The 16766-nt window shown below is 39.7% G+C and overlaps 1 protein-coding gene across 1 annotated transcript in view; it reads left to right on the top strand.

Moving 5' to 3' along the window:
- The first annotated feature begins 464 nt into the window (after positions 1-464).
- DNAJC2 (DnaJ (Hsp40) homolog, subfamily C, member 2) overlaps positions 465-16766 on the top strand; it is a 16878-nt gene continuing 576 nt past the window's right edge. The window contains exons 1-15 of the mRNA XM_010183453.1: positions 465-755; positions 1376-1451; positions 3579-3677; positions 5878-6019; positions 7200-7280; positions 8051-8116; positions 9952-10043; positions 10141-10262; positions 11034-11183; positions 11479-11567; positions 11654-11723; positions 13279-13463; positions 14367-14467; positions 15689-15796; positions 16535-16689. Of these exons, the coding sequence (XP_010181755.1) occupies positions 549-755; positions 1376-1451; positions 3579-3677; positions 5878-6019; positions 7200-7280; positions 8051-8116; positions 9952-10043; positions 10141-10262; positions 11034-11183; positions 11479-11567; positions 11654-11723; positions 13279-13463; positions 14367-14467; positions 15689-15796; positions 16535-16689 (1743 nt within the window). The 5' untranslated portion in view covers positions 465-548. The remainder of the gene's footprint in view (positions 756-1375; positions 1452-3578; positions 3678-5877; positions 6020-7199; positions 7281-8050; positions 8117-9951; positions 10044-10140; positions 10263-11033; positions 11184-11478; positions 11568-11653; positions 11724-13278; positions 13464-14366; positions 14468-15688; positions 15797-16534; positions 16690-16766) is intronic.

Here is a 16766-nt window from a genome sequence, read left to right as displayed (position 1 = left end):
TGCGGGGTCCCGGGAAGCAAATCCACCCTGGGCATCTGCGGAGGAGTTAGAGTAGGAAAATCTTGTTTCTGAAAAAAACTTTCCTGGTTTTTTAGCTTAAACGTTGTTCTCTCACGTGTTGCGTCTGTCTCGGTGCTCGTTTCGAGGCGGTGAGTGAGCAACAAGTCTGGTGTCGCTGCCAGAGGGAGCAGAGTGGCCGCTCAGAGCGGAGTGGGAAAGCGCAGGAGATCAGCCCGAGTTTAACGTTTCTGCCGCAGTTATCTCCTCTATTACCAGAACTGTGAAGAGGTTAAATATAATTTAACATGTGCGTTCCTTTAACTTGAAAGCACCTTTCAAGATTTGAGAACACAGTGAAGTATTGGTGGGTGCCATCTGATAGGCGTGGGTCCTGGTTCGTGCCGTCTTTAAAGTACTCTGGTGTTTTTAGGGTGAACTAGAAGATTTGGCAAGCTGTAGCCTTGTGTGATGGAGTATTGTGATGGGCTTTCATGGGGTTTAATTTAATTTAAAAGAAAAAGTAAACTACTGAAGGTGAAGTTGCTTTTATGTTTTTGCTTATAGCATCAGTGCTCTGTCAAGTGGAACCTGTGGGAAGATGGTTTGAAGCATTTATTAAGAGGAGAAACATAAATGTTTCTGCCTCTTTCCAGGAGCTAGAAGATGAGAAGGAACTTTCTGAAGAATCAGGGGATGAAGAGTTGCAGCTTGAAGAATTTCCTATGTTAAAAACCCTTGATCCAAAGGACTGGAAGGTACTCCGTTGATACAGATTACTGTTAATTATTTTTGCTGTAAATCTCCTTTCAAAGTTATTTGCCTTTCCAGCTGCTAAAGATCTCCTTCCTCCTCCCCTCCCATCCCCAGCTGATTCCATTTGTGTCCATTAGCCTTATAGCTGGGTTTGCATTGTCCACACATAACAGGTTGATGAGGGCAAACTCAAGAGCACACCAGGATAAGATCTTTGTCTTGAATTGCTGGTTTTCATGTCACTGCCTGTAAGCAGTAAAAGCGTCTCTTCTCCCTGTTACCAACTCCCTTATTCTGGAATTGCATTAGTATGCTTAATATTAAAGACAGCAATTCAGTTTTCCAATAATTGAACTCTCTAGGATCCAGTGCTTTAATCCAATTTAGATTAAGCAACTTTAATTTCTGTAACAGTGGCTGACTTTATTGATATTTGGTTATTCAATAATTATGGTCTTTATAACAATTTTTCCTGTAGTCTTTTTCTGATATTTATTGAGATAAGGAAGAATTCTGCCTCTTGCTTTTAAAAGATGGGGAGGAGAACTGTTTTTTGCATGTGTTGTGGCTTTTTAGGTCTCATTTATCAGTGTTTATTAGGGTTCATTTTTTTTTTCCTCAGAATCAAGACCATTATGCAGTTCTTGGGCTAGGAAATATACGATACAGGGCTACTCAGAAACAAATTAAAGCAGCTCGTAAGTACCTTTCCTTCATAAGCATTCATTTTTTAAGATGTGTGCAACCGTTTTCCACGTGAAAATACAGAGAGGTCATGGACAAGTTGTTTACTGTTTCACAGGCCTCAAAATGCCTGCTCTTCTATTTGTGTTGCTTATCAGCCTTCTACATTCACATCACAGCTCTGAAATCCACAGGCTAGGGAATTAAGAAATTACACTGAGTTCACATCTCGGCTTTCTTGCCTGTGTTTTTTGTCAATGACCTTGAGATTATAACTGTACACTTCTGCATTTTTGAGTCTGCAGCCAGGCTCGGTGAAAAGCGGAGAAATACAACCAGCCCTGCCCTCTGTGTCTCAGTGGGTCGGTACCTTGAAGCCCTCTTACAGCTGTTAGCTGTCACATTAATGCCAGTGAACGTTAAAGTACACCACTGTTATCATTCTGATCAGACTGAGCGTTGCAGGGGAATGGAGCGGTAGCTCTTGATTTTTCAGGTATTCAAGTAACTAAAAGATACTTAGGCTACTGAGAAGCTTGAATTTGTGCTGCTTTGGTCATTTTACCATGTGAAAATTGTAGAGTTCCTGTGGCTGAATCTCTGGGATATTACCAAGCTGTTAAAAACAGTCTTGTGAGATTAAGTTTCCTTGACATTTTGGGGAACTAAGCAATAGAACTTGGAAGTGCCCCTGTGCTGCTTAATGGTGCTTTGGGCCTGTGTCTTAAATCATGACGTGATTCAGAAGTGTGTGCGGGTGATTGGGGGTATTTTATGGTACTTGCACATGAAAGCACACATTGGGCTTCAGAACTTTTTTCTAGAAAGCAATGTGACCAAGAGTTGAGTTGGCAAGAATGATGCAAGTATTTAGTGGAGGAAGATTTAAAATTACTCTGCAGATTGTTTAATAGCAACAACTGCCTGTATAACAGTACTGGTGTGAGTAGAATCATTGACCCCAGTGAAACCATAGATACTCCCAATTGAACAGGAGTGGAAATTTGTGACTTACCAACTTGGACAGGAAATTGTAGCCTCAGATACGTGTTGCTGAGCAGTGCCAATGTGGAGCATGTGCTAATATAGCATAGAGCAACACTGGTGACAGTGGTCTCACTAATCTTGTTGAGTAAACCTGAGGCATCTCTCTCTTTAGTGTCCTAACAGCACTCAATTATTACACGGTGGTACAGAGATGTGAGTCTTTCTCACCAGTATATACCATGCTTTTCTTGGTTTTAACAAGGATTCCAATTTGTTTCTCAAAAGGCAGGTTGCTGTAACTACTTGCATGATATCTTCTCTCTGGTATTTTATAGTGAGCCAAGAAGGTACATTTTATATTGTATGATAATGTGGCTAGAACTTTTGGCAAAGAAGTCAGTTTATATCTGGTTTTACTGTTTAAACCCCAAGACAGCCTTGGTAGCAACTTTAGTAGATACTCTCTGTGTGTTAGGGTTATATCTTGGGATTTAAGGCCTAAGGAGAGAGACAACCCGACTACAGTGTCTTGTGTGTGTGCTTAATGTTATCCATGGATAAGAGCAGCAGTCTTCACAGGCTCATGGCTGTAGTTTTCTTGCTAAATTTAATCTTGGTTTGCATTCACAACTTGAGAAGAGGGATAGAATACAATTTTATCTGAACTACTCTGCTTTTCTAAAATTACTAAGCTAAAATTACATTATTATTTTTCTTTATTTTTTCAGTATGATTGCACAGGAATTGTACAGTCTTGCTCAATTAAGGTCCTAAAACTGCATTATGCTTTTTGAAGCCAACCGTACACTTGCAGTTACTGAAGCACTTTGCTATGCATAGTATTAGAATAAGTCCTAGAAAATCAGTACTCCTTCAGCTGGTGACGGTAAAATAGAGCTCCTGAGTTGTGGTTATCTTGTGTCCCAGCAAATATGAAATAACTTTAATTCTGATAACAGTGTTATATCAAAGGAAATTCTTTAACACATATGTTTTCTTCCTGATTTTTTTCAAATTTATTGTTTGTTTGGTTTTATTTTTTAAAGTATCTAATTAGAAAAATGCCAAGTGGAATTATTGTATGACTTTGTAGTTTGAGAGAAACGAACTGTTGATGATGAAACATTTCTAAATGTAGTGCATCTCTTTGCTAGATAAATCCATGGTTTTGAAACATCACCCAGACAAGCGAAAAGCTGCAGGAGAACAGATAGGAGAAGGTGATAATGATTATTTTACATGCATAACTAAAGGTAAGCAATTGATTTCTTTTATGACTCTCTCAATATACTTGGTAATCTGAAATGTGTTTGTAGTGCTGTATTAGGCTTTTAAAGAATTGTCAATTACTAAAAAGCCAGAGAAGCTATTTTCCATTTTAGAAAACTGCCTCAGTAGATCAAGATCACATTAATATAACGTCCCCCTGGGTCGGAGCAGGGAATCCAGCTGATAGGCATTGGTCTGCCATGCCACTTGGTGACAAAGTGTGAACACTTGTAGCAGTGTATGCGAAGATGAACCACCAGAGGTAGCCACACACCTGGGATAAACTGGTGTGCTGCAAAGTGAATCCCCTAAGACACCACCAGCAATTGGAAAATCTGTGCTTACTCTGCCAACAGAGCATCTGTTTATTCAATCTGGGATATCAACTTCTTCAGCTGCTCTTTTTTTGCCCACAGATGACCAAGTGAACTCAACTGAATAGCTTTTCCTTTCTTGCCTGTAGTGACCTAGAACATCACTGTTGGCTGATTCCAGAACCATAGGGAATGTTCTAAGCGTATGACTTGTACCTCTGGAAATGCTTTGGAGTTTGGCTTTTTTGGTTCTTTTAAACTTTTAAAATTTTCTTTACTCAATAAGGTCAGGGTGGGGGGAAATCTTGGAATTTGCATGTTCTAAACTTCCTTCTGAATATCTTCTTACAGTACTAGTTAAAATGTGAGATGATATATTAGACAAGCTAATGATGTTTCAGCCTCCCTTAGAGTTGTCAGAAGGAAAAAACTTGCCAAACGAATTTTTTTTCCATAGTTGCAGTCCTGTCAGAAATTGGCAGATATTTATAAGAACAACCTGCACCTGAATTCAGGAATATGTTCTGTGTTTTATGTGCAAGGAGCAAAATATGTTCCCCTTTAACTGCTTATGATCTAAATATAAGAACAAACAGAAAGGAAAGCACAGAGTGCCATGGAACAGGAGTAACTCTTCCAGGCAGCCCCTTGGAGGAAGGAGATGCAGTGGTAGGGAAGGGGAATCTGGAGTAGGAGCAAGTGGTAAGGGAGCAGAGAGAAGAAACTTGGAAAGGGAGGAGTATGTAGGTGGGATTCAGAGCTGGGCCTGACAAAGGAATGTGTGGGAGATGCAGTGCCAGGGGAACGGATTGTGTGGGAGTAGAATTGGGGATCTGTGTGGAAGGGACATCTCTTAAGTGGAAAAGAAACAAATGGATGTGCACAGAATTTCTTGCATCAGGAAAATGGTGTGAGGATTACTGAAGCTCCTAGCTTGCAATGTAGAGGATAATTTGGGTCACAAAGTGCTGGCAGGGAAATCTGAAGACTTGCAGACAGCGGCTCTTCAGTGATCCCTTCCATTCCTTCCTCTCTCCATTAACGTGTGCAGTGAGATCAGTTTACAGAACCACAGAGCACCAAAGTCTCCTCCAGCTTCTCACCCTCTGCTCTGACCTTCCCAGTGCAGTGTTATCTGTCCAGGGACACAGTCAGAGAAGCTCATGAATGATTGCAACATGGATTTGATTCCTTTGACTTTTCACTCTTACTGAAGAGCGGGCATTGTAGAACTGACAGATAAAGTAATTCCACACTTCCTTGAGAAAAAATGAGTTTACTGAAGCTGCAGTGTGTGTGATTTCCAGGTTACAAGATTCCATAATGTGATGCTCCCTGACTACAGGACTGTCAGATACAGAAAACTGGGGGTGTGTGCATGTTTTGGCTAGTAGCTGTGTGGTGGTTTATACTCTTTCCAAGTCCCAGTACAACTTCATCATGAGCTGCAAAAATTCTTATGAATGGCTCCTGTTCTTGCCAGGTCTACTGTTTTAAGTTAAGGACTGCTTTTACTCTATGCCTGTCTTAGTAGACTGTTTTGTCAACTCTTATCTGCAAGGGTTTGGTGTAGAATGAAAGTCCAAATTCCCAGTGCCTGAACCAATTTTACTGATATAAAATTATTTTAAATATAATCTGGTTTATTACATTGTACTGGTTAAATGTGTTTTTCATAAACATCTCCTTCCTACTGAGTTTAACAGGAATTGACAGCAATGCTATTTGGTGTCACTAAAAGAATTAAATATCAAGCTGTACAGAATGCTAGATCAAATACAGATCTGAGAGCATCTTTTTAAACATTTGGAGCCTCTTCTGTAAGATTCCCACTCTTCTCATGTTTTATGTCTGGTAACTTTTTTTTCAGCTTATGAAATATTATCTGATCCTGTGAAACGACGAGCATTTAACAGCATAGATCCTACTTTTGATAACTCTGTACCTTCCAAAAGTGAAGCAAAAGAAAACTTCTTTGAAGTGTTTTCACCGGTTTTTGAAAGAAACGCCAGGTAAGCCATGTCAGACTGCCTTTGAGGTTGGTGGGGAAATCAGCATTTGCACACTCCTCTGGCATTGTGTTTGTAACAGGTGAGATTTTAAGGAATGTTAGGAAATGCATTAACTTGCTAGAAATTAAAACAAGTAAAATAGTGCATTCTCTATTATTTCATTTTAAAATAATCTGAACTGTCATGCTGGTGGCATTGAGTTTGACCCATGAGATTAAGAAAGCAAAAAACTCTATTCTCAGCTTCATATTACTGTCTTTTCTGTACAACACATTGTTTCATCTTAAAATTATTGACTCTACCACATGTGTGTTTGCTACTGACTAAAAATTCCCTTTTTTATGACTTTCTTATGTGGGTGAGACATGAACAGAAGACAGTGGTTATGTTCACAATTTAGCTGGTTAAAAGAGAAGATAAATGTGACTATCAGTGTTTGGTGGTTCTCTCTTAAGGTGTTTGACTTTTTTTCTGCATTTGATTCATGTGTGCCAATTGACTTTGTATTAAGACTGTCACTATAGAGGTCTATTTCACATTTTACCTGTATGAAAAAAGTGATTTATTGTGTGAAGCACTTTACAACACATTCTGAACAATCCATTGATTATTTAAAGCAGGTTTATTGAATCCTCTGTCAAGTATTCCAGAGATTCAGACCTGGATCTGTGGTTGTCAGATTAGGTTGTTCCCTTCTCTGCTTGGAAGTGGATGCTATTTATCAAATTCTAGAGCCTATGGAGGCTGGGAAAAAATGGAATTAAGGCAGAGCATGCATTATTCCCTCATACTCCATTAGAGTACGTGGGAAACTTCCTGTAGCATACAATGGAGCCAAGTTCACAGAGCACCTTTTGTCCACTTTCTGTAAGCTTCTCTACCAGGAGAATGTGTGTGGAGATTTGAGTACCTACAAGATAGCTGGTGCTCTATCAGGTCTCCTTGTAGGCACACTAAACTCAGGCAGGAGCTTAGCTTTTCTGTGGGAGCTCCCCCAAAAAAGGTCCAATCTGGAGGAGGTTTAGAAGGAGCTCTCCTGTTTTCTTCGTCTTTCCTGGTGCCCCCCTGCATTGGTGGGAGAGAGCCTCTGTTTTGGTATTTTGATTCTGTACTTAACACATGCCATGTTATGAAGTAAGATTATATGTATTATTTCTTTAATATATCCATTTATTTTCAGGTGGTCAAATAAGAAAAATGTTCCTAAACTTGGGGACATGAACTCATCATTTGAAGAGGTAGATGCGTTCTATTCATTTTGGTAAGTTAGCTGATACCTCAGTTTCTATTCACAGTATTCAAGACATGTATGTCTTAACAACAGCCTTGTGTGTAGGTTGTTGGCTGTGGTATATTCTGACCTAGTAGTGTCATGAAATTACCCCACAGCTGTTTGGTTTCCTCAGATGGCTTTCTCCTAGCTCATACATCTGAGCTGTAAATTCAGTTACTGTGAAAGCTTCTGACAGTGTTCTGACCACAATGGCTGTGAACCAGGCTTGACTCACAGGCTCGAAGTGGGCTTCATCTCGCCTAACTTGTGTTTTCAGTGGAGGTGTCTACTAGGTATTTAAGCTCCCCTAGTTAAGGGAGGTCTGTCTAGCCCCAAAAACAGAGTTTATGGCTGGACATTGCCAAATACAGATGCTTATATGAAGGTTAATTTCTCTCTCAACTCTGTAGGCTGTACTGTATCTCCGCTGCCTATAAATGGGAGCTTAGACAACTGCACTGTAGACATCTAGAGTTGGTGAGATTGATCCCATCCCAAAATACACCCTGTCCTACAGTGCAGAGAAATGTAAATCATTACTTTCAATAACATCTTGTATTTTGGGTTATCATAGTGGAATCATTGTGAGTGCAGCATAATTGTAAATTTTGTGTTATAAATTGTAAACAGCAGTATAATTGCATACCGAAAAACCTCATGGTAAAAAAAGGTAAATTATTTGTAATAGTTTTGCCAATTTTTTTCCTTATTCTTTTTTTGTGTTTTGTTTTTTTTTAACTATTATTTATTTACTTTAGGTATAATTTTGATTCCTGGAGAGAGTTTTCCTATTTAGATGAAGAGGAAAAAGAAAAAGCAGAATGGTATGTAAGCAAAAAGAAATTTGACAGGAGACTGAGAGTTTGATACAGCAAGATTTTTCCAACCATCTGTTAGACTCTTAAGTCATAGGAAGAAAGGTAGCCAAACTAAGACTGAATTCCGCTCTCCCAGCTTAGTAGTCAGTCACAGACTTGCACTGGACTGACTGCAGACTTCTCTTTGTCTTATTTGTGTAATTGAAGTAGTTCTTGCTTGCATCACTGAGGTGTTTCTGGGGTGCTTTGAAATGTGTGTTCATGTAAGTTCAGACTTGTAGTTCAACAAGTCCCAAACACAGGCTGAACCCAGAGGCAGAACAGAGTGCATTAGTAAGCAGGTGTCATTTCTCTCTCCAACTCTTTATTAAACCATGCTGAGACAAGTAATACTTTCTAGAATTTAGAGAGATTATTTCTGGTGACTTGATGTTAATAAAAACTGTGCATTTGTTGATGTAGTGATAGATGCTGTGTTACTCAGACCATGTTGGCATTGGAAAATACATTCTATTTTTATCCTTCCTACAGTTAATAAACACAAAATGTTCGAGTTAGAGCTCCAAATCATTTAGTCTAATGCATATTTCACAGGACACCACCTTTCACTTAGTCATCCTTATATAACCCTAACCTGCATTGTGTGAACCTCTTCTTCCAAGTTTGACTAGAAATCAATTGTGTAGTTAGATTCAGTGGTTAGCTTACTTTGTGGCTAAAAACGGTGCCGTATTTAGGCTGCAGCTAGGCATTCGTTCCTCTTCTCTTATGCCTTTTCCTGCTATTGAATTTTTGAGCTCTCTGGGCCCTATGTTCTCTCTCCTGTGAAGGTTCTGTGAGGGCACTGTAGCCAATTCCAGATCACTTGTATTTTTGATAAATTATACGGATTAATCTCTAGGCTCCTCATTGGAAGGCTCTTGAATTATTTGCGTAGCTTGTTGTATGCTGACTCCTGTCATTGGTGTCCTTTTTAAAAACGTTTAGACAAATGGTACATAGCATGCTGTGCTTGAGGGACAGAACTACATTTCAGCTTCTGTGATGGTCATGATTCTTATTATCCCTTCTTGCCAAAAGTGATGTTTCTCATGTTTTGAAACCTTCAGTCTACTCTTAGGAGTCTCCTACTCTGTGACGGGGATTGTCCTCTTTGTTCTGAGGTGTGCTGTTCTCTATTTGGTACTTCCTCTGGTTCGGAGGCAGTCAGTAAGTTCTGTGGCCCAAGTCCTTTCTCATAAAATGGACTCAGCTGCTGAGTGGATGAGGATATAGACTTCTGCTAAAAATTTGCCTCTTGACAGCACTGACAAATATTTTCAGATTATTTAGTCAGTCAATTTTTAATCTATTTAACCTGAGCTGTGTTTAACTGGAGCGAATCCAGCATGATTTTACTGGAGTGTCATGGTACTTCATAGTTCTTTCTGTGCAGATGGGTTTACTTGACATGACCTGTATTCTGTAAAATGGAGATAATCGACATCGATTATATTGCTGCCCTTTAATTATAACAGCATTTAATCTATACCAGCATTTCAGTTGTTTTGCTTGGGTTTAATGTTAGGTCAAGAAGTGGGTTCCATTTTGAAAACAAAGTCCACGATCTCACTCCCTGCAGTGACAGATAAGCAGCTTGTTTTGTCAGGTGTTTTGAAGGTTTATGTAATTGTCTAAACGCTTGGCCTTTTTCTCACATGAGCTTGGGGCCTGGAACTTCACTTTTTGGAGTCTGTTTCTGAAGTATTCAGAGAAGAGCATCTCTGTGGGGTAACTTTTTTTAAGAAGTTTGTTGTTGAATTTCTAACAGACTGAGACTGAACTATGCTTTCCCTTTTTAGTCGAGATGAAAGGAGGTGGATTGAAAAGCAGAACAGAGCTGCCAGAGCATTGAGAAAAAAAGAAGAAATGAACAGAATTAGGACACTTGTTGGTAAGCATACAAACTGCTGGTTTTTTTAAATATATTTGTTAACTAACAGTGGAAATCTGGTTTTCTTTTGTATGTGATGCATCCTTTTTTCTGCCAGACAATGCATACAGCTGTGATCCCAGAATAAAGAAATTTAAGGAGGAAGAAAAGGCAAAGAAAGAAGCAGAGAAGAAAGCAAAGGTAGAAGCAAAACGAAAAGAACAGGAGGCAAAAGAAAAAGTAAGTTAACTTCTTCATTAGTTTGAAAAACCCTGGTTTGTTCACACCTGATCCACTGGTTCAGCTTCTAGATGTGTCAGAAAGCTACTGTTAGATCTCAGTGCAAGGCTGACAGCCCTTTGAGAATGAGATGAAAACAAAGAGCACAGATCCAAAACAGGAAAACTTATAAAACTGAGTTTCGTTGTTGCATACACTTCCTCTGGTTCAGAGGCAGTCAGTAAGTTCTGTGGCCCAAGTCCTTTCTCATAAAATGGACTCAGCTGCTTCGCTCTTGTGTGGTCTGTGAATGGTTGATTGGTATGAAACACACTGAGGTAACATAACGTGTTTGAGTAATAACAACAGCTTGGAAACAAGGGCTCTGAAACAGTACCAGGAATGAAAGGGAACTGTAAGGTGATAAAAAGTGACTTAAAAGACAGTACTGGAGCACTGCAAGATTTTATCTTAATGATGCAGGAGAAATGCTGGACCACTGTGTTTTTCCAAGCTTATACTGTCAGGGCAGGCATAGCAAATTGCATAGTTTTGTATTTTCTTTGTAAGGGAAATCAGGATTTGTAAACTAAGATTCCTCATAGTGAACATCTGAATTAATGCCAACTAGTATATACTTCATCACCTCCCTCAAAATTCTTGGAAAACCAAACATTGAAGTATTGATGTATTAAAAACAAAACCCCACAAGAACCATAAACCACACATCTTAATACTGAATTATCCTATAACTGTGTGAGTTTGAGTTTGTTTGTTTTCTTTTGATTGCAGCAAAGACAAGCAGAATTAGAAGCAGCACGGATAGCAAAAGAAAAGGAGGAAGAAGAAGTTAGGCAACAAGCATTAGTAGCAAAAAAGGAAAAAGAAATACAGAAAAAAGCAATCAAGAAAGAAAGGCAAAAACTGAGAACGACATGCAAGGTATTTAAATATTATTATAGTGAAAATACAGGTTACATCAGTGAAATTATTATGTTTGTTTGGATCAGACCCTGTCACATGCTTGCTTGTTCTTATGGCTGGAGATGGGTGCAGAAAGTGGGTTTACTAAAAAGCAAAATCCTAAAACACAAACTTATCATATGGTTATGAATAAAGGTGACCAAATACGTCCAAACGCAGCAGTGGCTGAAGAATGCTGTGTGTTAAGCCTTTGTCTGAAGGAACAGGACAGTAAAGTTCAAGAACTTTGTAGAACATGTATTTCTGCTTCCAGAACTGGAATTACTTTTCTGATAATGAGGCAGATTGTGTTAAAATGATGGAGGAGGTGGAAAAGCTTTGTGATCGTCTTGAGCTAGCAAGGTAAGTTTTCCTGCTGATGATTTATGCTCATGTTGATGCCCATCTTTCTACTAGCTATCCATTGTAACTTAATAATTTATTTTTAGTCTGCAATGCTTGAATGAAGCACTTACATCCACAACAAGGGAAGGAGGAAAGGCGGCTGTAGTAAAACAGGTAATTATGCTGAGTGTTAAATCAAAGTAACAGAATAATTTGACTTGTGAAATCTACGTGACTGAATCAAAGTAAGATACAACATAGCTGCTGTGGAATCCTGCCTGTTAAGCACAAGAGTCCCCAAGCAGACTTGATTTCTGCTCCATTTTGCAGAGTGCAGTTCATGGCTGGTGAAATAATCGGGGCCAGCTGAGAAAAAATAGGCATTTTTAATTGGTAAAGGACGCACAACCTACCTATTTCTACAGTGTACGGAAAGAGTAGAGGAATTTCATTTTGCCCAACAATGGGTAGCAGTTACCTAGAGGGGAAGGAGAGCAGTTCTAACCTATTCTGTTACACAAGAAAAATCCTAGTCTAGTATCCATGTCCTGGGGCTAGATCCACAAAAGAACTTCAGTGCTGCAGGCACTGGAAGGGCCAGTGGGTTGGATACCAAAGTATGGGAAAAGGAAGAAACTTGTGGTCAAGATTTATAGAACTCGGAAAGGATCTGTCTAAATTTGCTAGGAGGGAAAAGCCATTTGGACTAATAAGGCTGAACCCACATCCTGAAGAGAGAATAAGGTTCTCTCTCTCATTTGCTTTGGATTTGCAGCTGTGAACTTTCTTTCCTGATAAGGAAGATGATCTCTCCCCATCCCAGCATCGGGTTTACTCATCAGACAACTTAAGACTCAAATCCCTGTTGTTCTACAGGGGACTGAATCCAGTCTCCTTGTTCCCAGGAGAGTTGTCCAGACACGGGACAGTCACCTTTATGTCTCTCTGTTAAAACTGTTCCACTTTTGCATTAATAAAAATTATCAGATAATTTTCCTTTTAGCCAGGAAGATTTTATATGATGAGATGGACAGAGAGATACCTATTTTGGGCATACTGCCAACAGGTGTAACCGCACAGCTTTTTAAACATTGCCAAGACTGGACTGGGCATACTCGGAAGCAGATACATGTCACACCACAGTTTCAAGATGTGATTACAGTTCACAAAGATGTGCAATGAAGAACTTAAGTTCTGCTGAATTGCTTGCTAACAAGCCATACATGGCCATCTAACCCCGAGTATGCACTTAGTAGCTAAAATCTGGGTTGTTGCAGTTAATGCTAACTTAGTGCAGCCATAGTAACTGGGAATTTCTTGTATAATCAGGCTGAGGCAGCAGTTAGGTTGGAAGATTTGGAAATCGGTGTATTCCACATGGATGTTTAACTTGCCTCACTAGTCACTTTATGTTCTTAATACTTTTGTGGATCTCTCCCTGTAATGTCCCGGCTAACACCTGACTTTACGCTATATTCAGAAGTTTTGCCTTAATCCTGGGAGTGTTCATTTCATTTCCTAGTGAACTTGTTTGTGGTGGACCAAATTTACATACAGGATGGAGGGAAATAGTACTGGAGCAGATAAGCTCCTTCATTTCCTTACGTATAATGTACAGAACAGAAACTAAGCCAAATTCAAGGCTCAAAGCAATTCCAGAGAGGGGTTTGTGTCACTGTGAAATGTTAAAAAAAAAACAAAATAAAAATGCTTGTTCACAACCCTTCAGATAGAAGAAATAAATGAACAAATACGGCAAGAGAAAGAAGAGGCAGAAGCTCGTATGCGCCAAGCAACAAAGAGTTCAGAGAAGTCAACCACTGGTGGTGGAGGTGGAAGCAAAAATTGGCCTGAAGATGATTTACAACTGTTAATTAAAGCTGTGAACCTCTTCCCAGCAGGGACTAACTCAAGGTACTTTTCCAGTTTGGTGTTAAAAGCCTTATTAAAAAAAATTAATTAAATAAAAATCATAATACAACTTCTTTTCAGATGATACGAAGTATGTCAGTATAAGGACTCGCTAAATTTCCTCCTTTTCCTTCACTGTTGAGCAGCCTGTGGTTTGTCTTCTCTAAGTACCATGTTCTATGTGTCACTAGAGTTAGGTCTAGTCCTGTATCTTCTTTTTTCTCCCAAACCTGGGCCTCAGTCCATCATCAGGATTGTGCTGAGATGCATGTTTGCACAAGGCTTACTAGAGGAGAAGTGCCAGTCATTAAAGCAGAGAACAAAACTGTACCTGTTTCTGCACTGCAGTTCAGCAGTCAAGTACTCATTGAGAACACAGGCCTAGGTATGATGCTCCTGTCTGACCAGGTGCAAATATTCCCTTCCATCTTTCAAGAGTAATTCTGGGGCTAGGACTGTTCCAGCTCTCTCCTGTTGAAGCCCCTTTACCTGGTGTTTAGGTGTTCTTCTGGGAGGCAGTGGACACAAGGTTAGTAACTTCTTAGCCCTTTCAGTGCAGCCTGCAGTATTTAATCTCAGAGGCATTTAGGGAATTCATAAAAGCAACAGCTGAGCAGAGTTTTGAGGATTAGAGGTTTGTGCTTACACACCTATATTCTATCCTGTCCTTTTTCTGCATAGGAAGCAAAGAAGTTCACCCAAACTGACTGAATTCTTAAGGGAAATATCTGCATTTAGTGACTCAAAGCTTTCAAGAATAGTTATCATGAGAGTTTCTATGTATTTAGGCATGATTAACCTTAATTAGGAGTGGATATAAATATGTACAGGAGCTTGACCATAGCTGGTGTAAAGATAAGCTATTAAGTAATATGTACTGGCTTACCCTTTCTACTCTTGCTTTAGGTGGGAAGTTATTGCCAATTACATGAACTTGCACTCTTCTACTGGAATAAAACGAACGGCAAAAGATGTCATCAATAAAGCAAAGAGCCTCCAAAAGCTTGGTATTTATCTTACCTTATTTTTGTAATAAGATGGTCTGTGTGCTTCTGTACAGCTTGATTTTCTTTGAATGGCACTGTGTTTCTGTTACGAGGAAATCCTTTGTATAGCCCCAAAAGAAATGTTGTTCAGACTGGAGATGTAGAGGAGCACAGCTGTGATTTGGTATTTTCAGCCTAATGGCCATTGTGTAAGTCATAGAATAATAGAATGTATTGGGTTGGAAGGGACCTTTAAAGCTCATCCAGTCCAATCCCTCCTTGTGTAAGCAGGGACAATGTTACCAGATCAGGTTGCTCAGAGCCCCATCAAGCCTGGCCTTGAACATCTCCAGGGATGGGGCCTCCACTACCGCTCTGGGCAACCTGTGTCAGTGATCTACACCCTCATGTTAAAAACCTTTTTCCTAGTATCCAACCTAAATCTACCCTTTTCTAGTTTAAAACCATTACCCCTCATCCTATTGCTACATGACCTTGTAAACAGTTCTTCCCCAGCTTCCTTATAGGCACCTTTCACCACCTCATGAATGACTCTGGAATTCTTTTTACCTTGATGTACAGATGTCTAGGCCACATGGGTTGCCAAGGCTCCTGTACACTCAGACACAAACAGGCCTCTGAGAAAACTCTCTACAAAGGCAGGTGTCTTAGAATAAATGCAATTGATTAAGCTTTAGAGACACTCTAGGAAGTGGGATTCAGCACTGGAGTAAGACGCCTAAATTAGTGTGGCTTATCTCCTCTTGCGGTAAATGAAGCCTAGAGAGCTCTGGAGGAAGTTCTCAAGGTAAAAACCAGTTTAAGACATTTCTCCATTCCAAACCTGCATAAGGAGGACCCAGGCTTTCCCAGTATTCCTGCCCTTCTGTCACACTTGTACTCTGGGTAACAGGTGAGGTTTGTACCACAGCCCTTCCTTGAGAAATCCCTCTCGATTTCCCTGAAGTTGCAGATTCACACTTAAGCTTATATGGAGGAAGTATTCATCTGAGCAGTATAAAGCAGGAGAGGGGATGGAGAGCCTGACACTTGGAGCAAAGTTTATTGGACCCTGACTTTTTTTTAATCTATCAAACTCTATACTGTCATTTTAAAGCAAGTACGAGTTAGGTTTTTTGATTATGTGATGATTAGTTTACAATAATCTGCTACACAATGTTTTCATTATTACATTTGTCTTTGATTTTGCTGCAATAATTATTCAATGTTTGTTGCTCATAGACCCTCATCAAAAAGATGATATAAACAAGAAGGCATTTGACAAATTTAAAAAAGAACACGGTGTAGTGCCTCAGATGGACAGTGCTGCCCCCTCGGAACGATTTGAAGGTAAAGGTGAAAAGGGTGCCCATCTTGCAGAGTTGTCTCCCCTGTCCACCTTGGTAAGGAAGTGATCCAGAACTTACTTAAGACTTGCTTACGAGCACACTTACATAGCAAGTAACAGTGATCCAGGCTCTGTTACTGGATTTGAGGGTTTCTGTACACACAGTACAAATCACAGTTAACTAAATAGTGATAGTTTGAAATGCTTCCTGGTGAGGCAACAGCTGAAGATGCTGAGATTATCTGCTCCTCAGAGGGTGCTACTTTTTCAGGTAAGAGTAGGCCTGAGGGGGGAAGCAGTTGAGATACAGGATCATCCTACAGCTGGGCTTTGGTTTCCTGTAAAACCCCAGCTCCCATCATATTTTCCAGACACTTACAGAATGTTGTTTTTCCTTACTGTTCCTTACTGAAATGCAAAAGGAAAAGCTACATCACTGCCCAAATGATGTGGCTTCACAGGGCAGCTACGGTGATCTAATACCCAGCTGACAACAAAAGATGTTACCTTTGAACTTCTTCATGCTTTAAGATCCCAAGGGCCACTCATCCAGTGAGTTTCAGGGTTGTGGGGGGTTTTGTCCCCTTTGAAGTTTTTAGTACTGGGTACCCATCACACTGGTTGTATCGCAAAACCACAAGGATTTTAAATCACAGATTTTACAGTATTTTCTTTGGCTTATCTCACAGACTCATTATTAAATATTTTTTTCTTACTGTCATTTTTGCATTTAAAAACAGGATCACCTTTAGATTCATCCCCTTGGACTACAGAAGAACAAAAGCTTTTAGAACAAGCACTGAAGACTTATCCAGTAAATACTCCTGAAAGATGGGAGAAAATAGCAGCAGCTGTTCCAGGCCGGTCAAAAAAAGACTGCATGAAGCGATACAAGGTAGGGTACCTCACCTCCTTCTAGGACTGTAATTACCCCACGTCTTGTTAGAATCCTTTGCTTTTACTGTTGCTTTC

The sequence above is a fragment of the Mesitornis unicolor genome, unplaced genomic scaffold (genome assembly GCF_000695765.1).
Source record: "Mesitornis unicolor isolate BGI_N332 unplaced genomic scaffold, ASM69576v1 scaffold40984, whole genome shotgun sequence".
In the NCBI taxonomy this organism is placed as follows: domain Eukaryota; kingdom Metazoa; phylum Chordata; class Aves; order Mesitornithiformes; family Mesitornithidae; genus Mesitornis; species Mesitornis unicolor.
The sequence above is the reverse complement of the archived record's forward strand: the minus strand, read 5'-3'. Positions and strand labels throughout refer to the sequence as shown.